This window comes from Castanea sativa, chromosome 1 (assembly GCF_040712315.1).
Source record: "Castanea sativa cultivar Marrone di Chiusa Pesio chromosome 1, ASM4071231v1".
Taxonomy (NCBI): Eukaryota; Viridiplantae; Streptophyta; class Magnoliopsida; order Fagales; family Fagaceae; genus Castanea; species Castanea sativa.
Window position 1 is genome coordinate 78,125,507 of NC_134013.1, and position 14,262 is coordinate 78,139,768.

General features: G+C 35.8%; 1 protein-coding gene and 1 long non-coding RNA gene across 3 annotated transcripts; one reads left to right on the forward strand and one right to left on the reverse strand.

Moving 5' to 3' along the window:
- Positions 1–6,025: 6,025 nt before the first annotated feature.
- Positions 6,026–9,633, forward strand: LOC142638953 (uncharacterized). Its single transcript, XR_012845095.1, has 4 exons — positions 6,026–6,188; positions 6,299–6,348; positions 7,989–8,044; positions 9,081–9,633. It is a non-coding gene; the product is annotated as an uncharacterized LOC142638953 (long non-coding RNA).
- Positions 9,634–10,342: 709 nt separating this feature from the next.
- LOC142639388 (actin-related protein 6) lies at positions 10,343–13,591 on the reverse strand. 2 transcript variants are annotated; one of them, XM_075813582.1, is made up of 8 exons: positions 12,754–13,591; positions 12,094–12,310; positions 11,954–12,017; positions 11,606–11,690; positions 11,435–11,485; positions 11,278–11,340; positions 11,047–11,194; positions 10,343–10,926 (listed from the first exon to the last, which is right to left on the reverse strand). In XM_075813582.1, the coding sequence occupies exons 1-7, from the start codon at positions 13,488–13,490 to the stop codon at positions 11,065–11,067; spliced, it is 1,347 nt and encodes a 448-aa protein (XP_075669697.1). In that variant the 5' UTR covers positions 13,491–13,591; the 3' UTR covers positions 10,343–10,926; positions 11,047–11,064. The 2 variants fall into 2 exon arrangements, with proteins under 2 accessions (XP_075669697.1, XP_075669693.1); XM_075813578.1 differs by having other exon boundaries at positions 10,343–10,955.
- Positions 13,592–14,262: the final 671 nt, after the last annotated feature.

Consider the following 14,262-nt stretch of genomic DNA (forward strand, 5'->3'; position numbering starts at 1 on the left):
CCCCACCAAAACTAATCAAAACTTACCTCCATCATTACCACCACCACCAAATTCTAACCTACGGTAGTATAGTCACACAACAACCACCCATAGAGGAAGAGAGAGAAACAGCCACACCCATGGCAATCATAGCCCCCGTCAGTACATACACCCAATCACAACTGAATCCACAGCCATCAGATCACCAAATGCAAATGGGTTCCAAACCCACCCTACCATCACCATAACCATAGTCATACCCACACCCAAATCAAAACCCACATTACCATCACCACAGCCACACCCACTGCCAAACCCAATCGGCTTAATTAAAAAAAAAGTAATAATAAAAATAAGAACTCCTTCGGTGTGGAGAGAGAGAAAGCGAATGATCTTACCCAGGAGAGAGAGAGAGAGAGAGAGATCTTGTCGAGTTGAGAGAGAATCTAGTGGTGGAAGAGGAGGGAGAGTGACGAATGAAAATGGTGTGGAGAGAGAGAGAGAGAGAGAGAGAGAGAGAGAGAGTCATTGGAAGTATAAAGAAAAAGTGTGAGGACCCATAAGTTTTGAGTTTTTTTTTACAAAAATGTCATTGTATTCATTTTCAGTGAAAATGAAAACAACAAAAATGTGTATTCATTTTTTATATTCAAACTCATTTTTTTGGATGCTAAAATGAAAAGTGAGTACAAAAGACAAACTAGTATTTTAGTGGTGGATTCTAAAAAAACTAAAAATGATAACAAAATACACAACTTTTTTTTTTAACCAAAAAGCTAAGTTTTCACTTTTTTGGTTAATAATTTGTTGTATAACTTAACAAGTATTAAATATGTTTTTTTAAAATTTCTTAAAAAAAATCAAATGAAAAAATGTGGTTCGGCTGAACCTAACTCATATATAATTAGAATAAAACATCTCGTTTTACTCGAACTTGATTGACTCATCCAAAACCTGACCCACCCTGTTTTCAAAACTAGACTTTAACACCTAAACAAGTTTTCAAAACATGATTTCAGAAAACTAGATACCCTAATAGTTTTAAAACAAAATCAATTTAAATAACTATTAATTTTATTATTAAAATAATAATACCAATAGAATATTATTAGTGAAATAATAACGTACCAGGCTACCAGCTATCATACCAGTTCCTCTATTGAATTCGACTGCACTGATTTACATCCCAATGAGTCCACTCTTTTCTAATTAATTTGCTCTCCAAAAAAAAAAAAAGTCCACTCGATCCTCCTTATTACCAGAACTAGAAGGCCCCAAACCCCAAATTCAGAAGAAAGACAATATATATTATTAGTCAATTGAGATCCAAAATTGGATTTCAAAATGGCCAATAATAATAATAAGCCTCTTCTTCTTCTAAATTCTTCTTCTACTTATTTTGTGGTTTTCACAATTTCAATTTTAGTATTATCTTCTACAGCCCATGCCAAGTCTCGCCACCCTATCTCAGTAAGCATGCCCAAGTACAATCCTCTCTTTTTTTCTTTTCTTTTTTCCTATCAATCTCTCTTCCTTTTTCCTAGACTAAATTGTATTGGTTCTTATTTGGGAACACAACAGGAAAATGAGACCAGACCCAAAAAGAACGAGAGTGCCATGCTGATATTGCGAGGTAACATTAGTCTTTTTAATTAATAGAATTGACCTTATGTCGGTTACATTACTACGGAGTAATTAAGTATCCCACACCGATAAGATACAAGCCAATTATTTTATTTATAAGTTGTTGCCGCAAGTAATTGTAGTCCTGAGCCTGGGAACGTAGGCTTGTTATCAAGTGGGTCAATAAAAGTGGTTGAATCAATTGGATTTGTTTGGAGCCTTCAGCATTGGCCGAAAACCCTTGGCCCATGGGTTATAATGGGCCGAATTCCATCCACCATGGTTGGGTAGCCAAATCTACTAGTAGTTAATGAATTTATGACAGATTGCTTGCAAATCCACATAGAAACCCCACTTATTTTAAAAGAAAATTTATATTCAATTTGGCATGGATTAATTTTTCTGTCCTCTTGAATTGAACCATTTTTTTTGCACATATTGTTGTAAATTTTGCATGAAACTGAAATTTGTTGCAACTTGCATTTGCAATTTAGGATTAATTTCACCGATCTATTTTATTCAATTTGGCATTGGATTGATTTTTCTGTCCTCTTGACATTGAACAAATTTTTTTTTTTTTTTTGCACATATTGTTATTGTAAATTTTGCATGAAACTAAAACTTGTTGCAACTTGCACTTGCAATTTAGGATTAATTTGATTAATCTATTTTGCTGCTCTTCCTCTTCTGTGAGATTGTGACTTAAACTGCTGTAGCTGCAAGTGTAACTAAAATTTTTTACCCCCATAAGCTCCCTGGCAATAGGCATTCCAGACACTTTTGCTAAATGTGCAACTGCAATTGACTACAGCTTTCTAAGCAGAATTTTTATATTGGTAACTGCGTGGATTATGCTGACAATCTTTGGTAATAATTGTGAAACATTCTAGCTGAAATGTGTATGAGACAAAATCAGTGAAGCTAAGAAAACAAATGATAAAATTACAATGAATATGACCCAAACCTTAAAAAGAAGGGCTAGCTGCTTTTTTCATGCGAGCTACAATTTTAGCAATTAGGGAAATTTTAGCTTTTCAACATTTAAATTTAGATTATTTTTAGTGTACTAAAGATGTGTGGTGGTACTGTTTATGAAAAATTATTAATGAAGAGAATTGATAAGTACAACTTTGTTATGTTGAACTTTGTACCAAGTTTATGAGTAAATATCCTATAAATATAGTTGAACAACTACACTGCCTAGACAAAAGGAGTAGTTGATTATGATTGCCAGCACGCCACTGAAGAATGGTGTCAAAGACAGAAAAAGATGGATCAGAAAAAGAAGCGTGCATGTAAAAATGATTCCTGTAACTAGTGACTAGGGATGAATTTTCATAATTTGGCATTGCGGCATTGGGACTTGAATTGAACAAGGAAAATGCTATTGTTTTGGACAATTTTTGCGAATTCAAAAGTTTTCAACATGGTATGCTTGATTTTTGCTAATCTGATTGTTGCATAATCTCTTATGCAGCTACAAAGATGTTGGATGCTGGACAGATGCTGCTACTTTAGCTGCTACACATGTAAAGGGATCTGATTATTCAAGGTCTCTCTCTCTCTCTCTCTCTCTCTCTCTCTTCTGTAACTTATTCTGATCATGTCTCTAATTTTAATCTTGGGCATTTATCTCAACGCTCCCCTCCCCTGTGCACAGGGAATACCGAAAATCAACTCAGCAATGTAGTTTATGCATCAAATATTTCATCATGCATGCAGGAGTTTTAATCAATTCTTAGCCTTTGTATCAATAAGGAAGGCTGATTTTTCTGGAATGTTTTGTGCTTTATGGCATAATCTAATCATCCCAACCACTTTATACTTTCCTGATTTGATTAGTGTTTTTGAGGTAGACAAACAAGTAATAATCACCTACAGAATTGCCTTTACTCTTGATTGCTTTTGACTTTCACTATATTATTAGTGAGCATGTCCTGATATGTGACCAACAAAGTTTTATATATGACCTAGTAATGCGGTCCTTACCTAATCAGGTTATATATGTTTTTATGAAATCATTATGGTAAATAAATATTAGATAATAGCATAACTGAAGATCTGCAATGATGAACATAGCGCAATCATCTTTTCACTTTGGAAATCATGTTTTGAAGTAATCCCATTTTTAAACATAAGACTGATGTTAATATGATTAATCATGGAAGGACACTGACTAATAACAGCTTGTTTAATACATTTAAACACCCAAATACTGTTGATCTGCCAAAGAAATAATTTGTACAGTAGAACCAAGGGATTTTTCCCTTCCCTTGCTGGCGTGCTGTACCAATTTCTGATAGCATTTGGTTTTTATAAATTTGTTCTCCTTGTAACATGAACTTCTCTTTATGTTTTAAAAAATTAATTCTAGTTTAATGTTTTAAATTGAGAAGATATTTTGAAAGCCTAGTATGCTCATGTGATATTATGTTCTGTGTTTACCCATAGTGTTATGTTACAAAGGTGGGATGAGCATACTCTTCCCGCCGAACATAACATTAGGAGGTATATATCTCCTATGGCTCTCCTTAACATGATATTCTTTCTTCTGATTTGTTCTGGGTTTAACATGGCCAATTGCGGGGCTTTGATTTTGTATGTTGGAGCTGGTGCACTTCAAGAGGCATTTGCAGCACTTCGTGAGGCACAACAACCAGACACAGCAGTTATGTCCATCCGTGCTTGTCGTGAAATATATGCAGAAATAATTACTGATTTAGGAGATTTAGATGATGATTCTAGTTCTTGGTGAAGGATAAGTTGTGTAACTTACCTGTGTTGGACCCAGAGAATGAAGATGTAATTGCAGTAGGTGAATGTTATGGGCAATACCAAAGAAAATTGGTGCATCTGTGCATGGACTCTCAACTTGAAGTGCCGGGGTAACAACATCTACTAACTACTAAGCCAAGAATCTGTTGTTTTCAATTTGCAGGCCTTCTAGTGCCAGGAACTCAGTAAGCTCACCTATAATTGCCAGTCTCAACCATTCTCTGACTGAAAGGACTGCGCTTGGTCATATGCCTCCCATGCTTTTCTTTCATACAAGTGTTTTTACAGTGAAAATTGGCAAATATCTTCTGGATGTATTACCAAAAGATCATGACTGGCCAACTGCGTATTATATTAGGCAGTTGGCACTTGCCAGTGGATGATCTTGAGCAGCTCGAGAGAAGGGATTTACCAGTTCGCAGAAACACAGAATAGGCTTGAATGATTAAAATTTAGCTTATTCGTTTTTGGCAAAAGTTGCTTGTTGTAGATAAACATTACAGGAAGGTTGATTATAGTGTTGTAACTAATGTATAAAATTTTGTCAGCAAAAATATTCACATATGCATTCCTTAGAGAAAGAATCAATGTTATTCCTTGATTTTGTACAACACTACATTAAATCATGTTCTTTTTTGTTGTCACCTCCTCGTGTCTGTTTGCAAAGATGATATCTGGACTTGGCTTATTCTATCACGTTAGATTTGGAAGGTTATGAACTTATTGATTAGTTGATTTTAGATTCTCAGTCTTTTTAATTAGTTTTCTCTTATTTTCTTTATTTTTTGTTTGCAATCTTATGATTAGTTGATTTATATTTTTTTCCCTTATTTCTCTCATCTTCATTATTAATGTATTTATGTTTTTCCTCCTCGTGACTTACCAAGTATTAAATATATGTTTTAAAATAAAATAAAAAAAACATGTGAAAAAATATGGATTGACTGAAGCTGAGTTGTTTCTAATTTGGATAAGATGATTTATTTTTACCCCAACTTGATTGACTCATCCTAAACCCAACCCAACCTCTTTGTTGGAAATCATGTTTTTAAAACAAGATTTTAACACTTAAAATTAAGTTTTTACCATGATTTTTTAGTGGAATTGTGGTGTGTCTTTGTGTTAAAACTCATTTCTCTATTTCTCTCTTGTACGTTTTTTTTTTTTTTTTTTTTTTTTTTTTTTTTAAGAAAACTAGATACCCCAATAGTTACTACTGGTGGGTGTGGTGCAAGTACAACTGGTACATGACTGCTAAGGCTTCACCACATCCCAAGTTTCAATTTTCGTGAGGACTATAATTACAATTTTCGGTAAGTTTCAAAAATCGATAAAGCCTGGGGTGTGTGAGCTCAGAGTCTTTGAACTCCTATTTCAACTGATGGTATCCACGAGCTTATCCAAATGTACTGTAGGGCGTGGGACAATAACTGCCACACACCAGTCTCCTTTTTTGTTTCTCAAAAAATACCCTAATAGTTTAAAAAAAAATCAATTTAAATAATTATTAATTTTATTATTAAAGTAATAATACCAATAGAATATTATTATTAACGAAATAATAAAGTACCAGGTTACCAGTTCTCTATTGAATTCGACTGCAGCTCCTAACGTTCACTCCATCTCCATATTCCCAGAACTAGAAGGCCCAAAACCCCTAAATTGAGATCCAAAATTGGTTTCAAAATGGCTAATACTAATAATAATAATAAAAGTAAGCCTCTTCTTCTTCTACTTAATTTTTGGTTTTCATAATTTCACTTTTAGTATTATCTTCTACAGCCCTTGCCCAGCCTCGTCACCCTATCTCAGTAAGTATGCCCAATCCTCTTTTTTTTCTTTTTTCTTTTTTTTTCTATCAATCTCTCTTCCTTTTTCCTAGACTAAATTGTATTGGTTTTCTTATTTGGGAACACAACAGGAAGCTGAGACCTGACCCAAAAAGAACGAGTGCTATGCTGATATTGCAAGGTAACATTAGTTTTATTAATTAATAGAATTGAACTTACGTCGGTCACATTACTAATTAATTATCCCACACCGATAAGATACAAGCCAATTATTTTCTTTATAAGTTGTTGCGACAAGTGATCAAAATGCCGAGCCTGATAATGTAGGCTTGTTAGCAAGTGGGTCAATAAAAATAGTTGGATCTATGTCGAGTTTGTCAAGATGAGCCTTCAACGTTGACCGAGGATACCGGGTGGCCTATGGGGTAATGGGCCAAACCCCCCATCCACCATGGTTGGGGGTAGCCAATAATTACGTAAATGAAAATCAGTAACATGCCAGCTTTCTTGCAAACCCACCATAGAAACTGCCACTTTTTTCTTCTTTTATTTTTTAATAGTCTTTATATTCAATTTGGCATTGGGATTAATTTTTCTGTCCTCTTGAATTGAACAATTTTTTTTTTCACATATTGTTGTTGTAAATTTTTCATCTTTTTTTTTTTTTTTATAATCTTTATATTCAATTTGGCATTGGGATTAATTTTTCTGTCCTCTTGAATTGAACAATTTTTTTTTTTTTGTTGCACATATTGTTGTTGTAAATTTTGCATGAAACTGAAACTTGTTGCAACTTGCATTTGCAATTTAGGATTAATTTGATTGATCTATTTGATTGTATTTGGCATTGTATTGATTTTTCTGTCCTGTTGAAATTGAACATTTTTTTTTTTTTTTTGCGCACATTGTTATTGTAAATTTTGCATGAAACTGAAACTTGTTGCAACTTTTATCTATTTTGCTGCTCTTCCTCTTCTGTGAGATTGTGACTTAAACTGCCATAGCTGTCGAGTGTAACTGTGAAACATAACTTGTTATTGCGCACATTGTTATTGTAAATTTTGCGTGAAACTGAAACTTGTTGCAACTTCCATTTGCAATTTAGGATTAATTTGATTTATTTATTTTGCTGCTCTTCCTCTTCTGTGAGATTGTGACTTAAACTGCCATAGCTGTCGAGTGTAACTGTGAAACATAACTGGTAACTACGTGGAATGTGTTGACAATGTTTGGCAATAATTGTGAACATTCTAGCTGAAATGTGTATGAGACAAGATCAATGAGGCTAAGAAAACAAATGATAAAATTACAATGAATATGATGCAAACCTAGAAAAGAAGGGCTAGGTGATATTTTTCATGTGATCTACAATTTTGGCAATTAGGGGAATTTTTAGTTGTTCAACATTTAAATTTAGATTATATTTAGTATTAAAGGTGTGTGGTGGTACTGTTTATGAAAAATTATTAATGAAAAGAATTGATAAGTATGATTTGTTATGTTGAACTTTGTACCAAGTTTATGAGTAAATGTCCTATAAATATAGTTGAACTTTGTACCAAGTTTAGGAGTAGTTGATTATGATTGCCAGCATGTCACTGAAGAATGGTGTCAAAGTATGAAAAAGATGGATCAGAAAATGAAGCGTGCTTGTAAAAAGATTCCTGCAACTAGTGACTAGGGATGGACTTTTCATAATTTGGGAATGGGACTTAGATTACAAGGACAATGCTATTGTTTCAGACAATTTTTGCTTCAAAAGTTGCCAACATGGTATGCTTGATTTTTGCTGGACTGATTGTCGCATAATCTCTTATGCAGCTACAAGATGCTGGATAGATGCTGCTACTTTAGTTGCTACAATCTTATTATTCAAGGTTTCTCTCTCTCGCTCTCTCTCTCTCTCTGGAACTTATTCTTATCATGTCTCTAATTTTAATCTTGGGCGTTTATCTCAACACTCCCGTCCCCTGTGCACAGGGAAAACCCAAAATCAACTCAGCAGTGCAGTTTATACATCAAATATTTCATCATGTATACAGGAGTTTTAATTGATTCTTCCCTTTGTATTAATAAAGAAGGCTTATTTTTCTGAAATATTTTGTGCTTTATGGCGTAATCTAATAATCTCAACCATTTTCTACATTCCTCATCTGATTAGTGTTTCTGGGGTAGACAAACAACTAATAATCACCTAGAGAATTGCCTTTACCCTTGATTGCATTTGCCTTTCACTATATTTATGTGTGAGCATGTCCTGATATGTGACCAACAAAGTTTTATAGATGACCTAGCAATGCGGATCTTGCCTAATCAGGTTGTATATGTTTTCATGAAATCATTATCGTAAGTAAATATTAGTTAAAAGCATAACTGAAGTCTGAAGATCTGCAATGGTGAATATAGCACAATCATCTTTTCACTTTGGAAATCATGTTTTGAAGTAATCCCATTTTTAATATTTCCCCTAAGACTGATGTTAATATGATTAATTATGAAAGGACACTGACTAACAGCTTGTTTATTACATTTAAACACCCAAATACTTATGCTCTGCCAAAGAAATAATTTGTACAGTAGAACCAGGGATTTTGCCCTTCCCTTGCTGGCATGCTGTACCAATTTTTGATAGCATTTTGGTTTTTATAAATTTGTTCTCCTTGCAACATGAACTTCTATTTATGTTAGAAAAAAATTAATTCTAGTTTAATGTTTTAAATTGAGAAGATATTTTGAAAGCCTTGTATGCTCCTTTGATATTATGTTTTGTGTTTATCCATGGTGTTACAAAGGTGGGCTGAGCATGCTCTTCCCACGGAACATAACATTTGGAGGTATATATCTCCTATGACTCTCCTTAACACGATATTATTTCTTCTGATTTGTTCTGAGCTTTAACATGGCCAATTGCAGGGCTTTGATTCTGTATGTTGGAGCTGGTGCACTTCAGCATCACTTCATGAGACACAACAACCAGACAGCGGCCATGTTCATCCTTGCTTGTCATGAAAAGCATGCAGAAATATTTCCTGGTTTAGGAGATTTAGATGATGAATCTAGTTCTTCTGTGAAGAATTAGCTGTGTAACTTGCTTGGGTTGGACCCATAGAATGAAGATGCAATTGCAGTGGATGAATGTTATGGGCAATATCAAAGAAAAGTGGTGCCTCTGTGCATGGACTCGGCCATTCTCTGACTGAAATTACTGGGATCAGCCCGAGTCATATGCAAGTGTTTTTACCGTGAAAATTGGCAATATCTTCTGGATTCATTATCAAAAGATGACTGAGTAATATAATAGGCAGTTGATAGTGGATGATCTTGAGCAGCTCAAGAGAAGGGATTTACCAGTCCGCATAAACACGAATAGGATTGGATGACGAAAATTTAGTTTATTGGTTTTTGGCAAAGTTGCCTGTAGATAAACATTACAGGAAGGTTGATTATAGTGTTGTAATTAACGTAGAAAATTTTGTCAGCAAGAACATTCACATGCACCATATAGTTGGTAGGAACGATATCAGTTCTTAGAGAAAGAATCAATGTTATTCCTTGATTTTGTACAATACTATATTAAATCATATTCTTATTTGTTGTCACCTCCTTCTGGCAGTTTTGCAAAGATGATATCTGGAGTTCTGGACTTGTCTTATTCTGTAACGCTATATTTGGAAGTTTATGGTTGGTTGATTTAGATTCATTATTTTCTCCTTATCTCTCTCATTTTTTATTCCTCGAGTACTTGATTGCCATTTTAAACTCCCATTGTAAACATCATTTACCTTTATCTTCTTTGCTTCTTCTTTTTTGGGTGGAGAATCAACCTTTTATCTTCATTCTAACTCGGCCCTTTTCTCAATTCAACCGTTCACTTCTTTTCTTCAATTAAACCGTTACCACTGGACTCTCCGACTCACATTCTCTTCAACTGAACGTTAGCTATCAAAGTATCACCATTATTCGCACCTATTCAATCGCATTGTGCATTTCAGCATCCAGTGCAGGGCCTTCCTTTCTCCTTCCAATCTTAAGATTGGCTACAAAATGAAAACGTAGGTTGTCTTTAAAAGACATCGATGGCAACAAATGGATCAGCCACTCTATTTGCAAAATACCAAGACATGGAAATCGATTAATAGGGTAAGATTTCTGTATATGTCCAGGTTATAACAGGATTAGAAAACATGGGAATAACACTGGATAGCACAAAATAGATGCATCTTATAATTACAGCAAACAGCACGAATGAATAATTGTCATGCAAATAATTGGAGAATAAATTAGGTCAAATGAACATTTTTAGAATGCAAGGCTTTTGATTTGAGAAATTGTAATGTATGAACTGCAGCAAGCCCAAATTTGACGCCAGACTCAGAACATGAAGGAGCACACTGCAAACCAGGATTGGATTCACCATCTCTAGGTCTCTTCCTAATCAAAAATAGGAATATGCAAGAGCATTGATCCAGCATTGACAACCTGCACTTTCTTCTTGAATAGAACAAGTTCTGCGAAAAAGCTATGGCTAGCTCTGGACTTGAATGTATTGGACTAGCTTCTTTATCAGAGGGATAGCAGCCCAAGGGCATTCTTTGGCTGAAAGATCCAAGAAGCCAGAATGCTGCCCATCACCATATCATGCCAATGAATAGAACAACCTCGTTCGGGTTGCTGACTTACACCTTTCTTTGGTGCAGCAATAACAAGAATAGCTTATAAGAAGTGGAGTGCATTTTCCCATCATTCACTTGCCAAGAAGCTATAGGAACATCGACAAAAATTCAGAGCCTGACAAAAATTTGGAATTTCAAAATTTGAAGATACAAACTTCCATCTCTAAATCCCACATGCATGATACATAGAGATAGAGACCACAAACCTTCGAGATTTCAAACATTCAATGGAAGAATCTCCTCCGACACCTTGCAGATCCAAGCTCCTCATACTCAGCTTTAGTGACACACATCGCTTCAAAATCAGGACTAGATGCCAACAGCGACCCCCCTCTCCAGACACCTAGTATGGGACTGAACAAGAAGTGCAAGTTTTAAGCCAACAGGATGCAATAGAATCTTCATAATGAAACAGTATATTTTAGAGGGAAATTTACTCTTCTTGAGTTGTTATGTTCACTTGATAGTCATCAGCAACAAGAGGCCGGAGCTCCCTCTCTCTGCAATTTTTCAAATCAATACAAACTAAAGTCTGGATGATGCTTAAAATAAGTAATTCTGAATATAAATAACAGCAGAGGGATTAGAAGTTACAGTCTCTCAGCAAATCGAGGAAATAACGTGCTTCCACCAGTCAAAATAATGCTGCCGAAAAACAAGATTCAAACACAGAAATTGGTATGGGAAAATGAAACAGGAAAAAGGCAGAGTAACATTGAGATATTTAACATGCTAAATATAAACTCCAAGATTTTGTAAAAACACCTTTCATAGAGTACAGGGTGAAGATGAGGATGGCAAGCATTGACAGCTCGAACAATGCACTCTGCTAGTCCGGCTTGGTTCATTCCTGCAGAATCAAGTTGAAGTCAGCAATTTGTAGCACTACATTTTCGTCAAAAAGACCAGGCAAACCTCAAATGCCATTAGCATTCAGTTTCTCACTAGATTTTACAAGATTTCCAGATGTTCAGTGAAATATGTTTGATGTATCAAGATAGTCACCATAAACATTAAAACAGACTGAAAAAATCTTATAATTTATAACTACCCAACAGTTTCACTAATAATGAATTCTACAATAAACCCAAAAGATATATATATGAAACGGACCTAAATCTGCAGGACGAAAGAGCATCTCAGGGACAAGGAACCGCTCATTTGTCAAATCAAACTCCTGCACAAAATAAAAATTCAGTAAAAAAAAAAAAAAGAAGAAAGTTCACCTCTCTCGAAGGAAAATAAATACTAACATTTTTTGAGAAATCAACTTCTCTCTTCCGGTTCTCACTCCTCTCTGTAACTTCATCCATTTCCTTCTTATTAGCCTCTAATTGTGAAGGTGCGTCCCCGTGTGGCACAGACAAGTATCTTTTTGCCTGTTCCGGGTCCTTAACAAAGCCCTTGGTGTGAGTAACCCCATCTGGAAGCACATACGTGCACCTGTACAAATTGTCTCTCCCAGTCTTCCTATAATAAACAGTAATCAAACACCGAATGTAAATCAAATAAGCTGAACTCAAACATTATATAATGTGTTCATTAATAGACTTGTGAGTTCGTAACTCGATTTAAATATTGTAAGTCTATATGTATACTGTATAACGACATATACTTAAAAATTAGCGAGTTTGTAAATAAGTTCATATGCTATCAAATTATTATTTGTAATTTATTAATAATAAAAATTTTATGTTTTCTTAATCATACAATATTGATTAATCTATTTTTTTTTTTTATATATATAGAAATTCATCAAGGAAAGTCATTCTACCAAATTAACTCAAACAACATACTTTTAACTATAATTCAGCATAAAAATTTAGTCCTATGAGTAAGCTCAAGCAATGTAAATGAACTAAGCTAATTTGATTATAAGCTCAAATGTAAAAAAAAATAAAAAAAAAGCAAACCTTGCGATGTGGAGGTCACGTGGGACATCAAGGGAGACAAAGCAGAGGTTTTCTTTAACATCGTCGATCAAGAAAGTCTCGTCCATAACGTTAACGGCGCGATAAGACACGAGCTCTTTAAGGTAATTAGTGAGGGCTTTACCACCAAGGTCGATTCGTTTGACGGCGTAGTTGAGCGTGAAGTTTTGAAACACAGGGGCGGCGTGAGTGAAGGAGAAGCCACAGTCGACAACGAGGCTACATTGGGCCTTGGAGACGAGGCGGCCCGTGGGCCCAGATCGACTGGCCTCGTAGAGATGGGCCAAGGAAGGGGAGTCGGCCACGTAGAGGGACTTGAAGTTGAAGTCTTCGAAGACGAGTTCGTCGGTGGCGCGTTGGATGGAAGGGAGAGTGAAGAGGGGTTCGGTCAAGAGGAGGGAGGAGTGAGAAGGGGTGACGCGGAGGAGTGTGGTGAAGAGGTGGGCCCATATCTCGCGTTGCAGGTCTGGGTTTATAAGGTAGCCGCGGTCGAGTGGGCGGCGGACGGCGGCGGAGGTGAGGTCTAGGGGGTCGGAGTTGGGGAGGGTGGTGGTGGGTGGAGGGGTGATCCATTTTTTGGAGGAGATGGGGCGGAGGAGGCAGTTCGGGAGGACGGTGGAGGGGTTGCGTTCGCCGCCTAGTCCGGCTTTTATGAGGCCGCCGCCGTTGTCGAGGACTACCACGTTTGAGAAGTCTGGGTAGGAGAAAGATGACGACATTTGAGTTTGATGAGGAGAACGGGGGTTTTTTTTTTTTTGGGGCTTTTTTGTAGTGTTACTTTTGGGGTTTATGTCATTTATGTGTGTGGGTGAGTATAGTGCAGTGTGCAGCGTGCAGCGTGCGAGAAATGGTAAGAAACTCCGCCTGATCGAAAATGAAAAATAATTTATTTTTTATCTTTTTGCTGAAATTTTGTCTTATCTGTTAGAATAGAGAAATAAAAGAAGAAAATACTATTAAAAAACAGAAGAAAAGAATACAAAAAGTATTTTAAGGGTTTTTTTTTATTCATGTCTTCTTCTTCTTCTTCTTCTTCTTCTTTTTTTTTTTTTTTTTTTGAGAATCCAAACTCTTCGGCATTTTATTAACTACTTGGTAAATCATTAGCAACAAAACGACATCCTCCATCCAGATTATAACAGGAAAAGAAAGCCTCGCTCTTTGTGTTAAGGCATGAGCCACTGTGCTACCCTACGTCCTAACATGAGAGAAAGATTTGATTCGTAACAAACCAATTATAGACTTAATGTCTTTTACAATGTGTCCTATACTAGGAATAGAACAGTTTCCTTCAGCAAGTGCCTTTATAATAATTTCAGCATCACCTTTGAAAATGAAATGTGCAAAACCTAGCTCAAGGATGAACTAGACTGCTCTACATGCTGCCAGAACCTCTAGTATTTCTATGGATGTTGGTTTGGGTATTTTTTCAACTAAAGCCGCCATGACCTGGCCCCTCTCGTTTCGAACTACCACCCCTATCCTTACTTG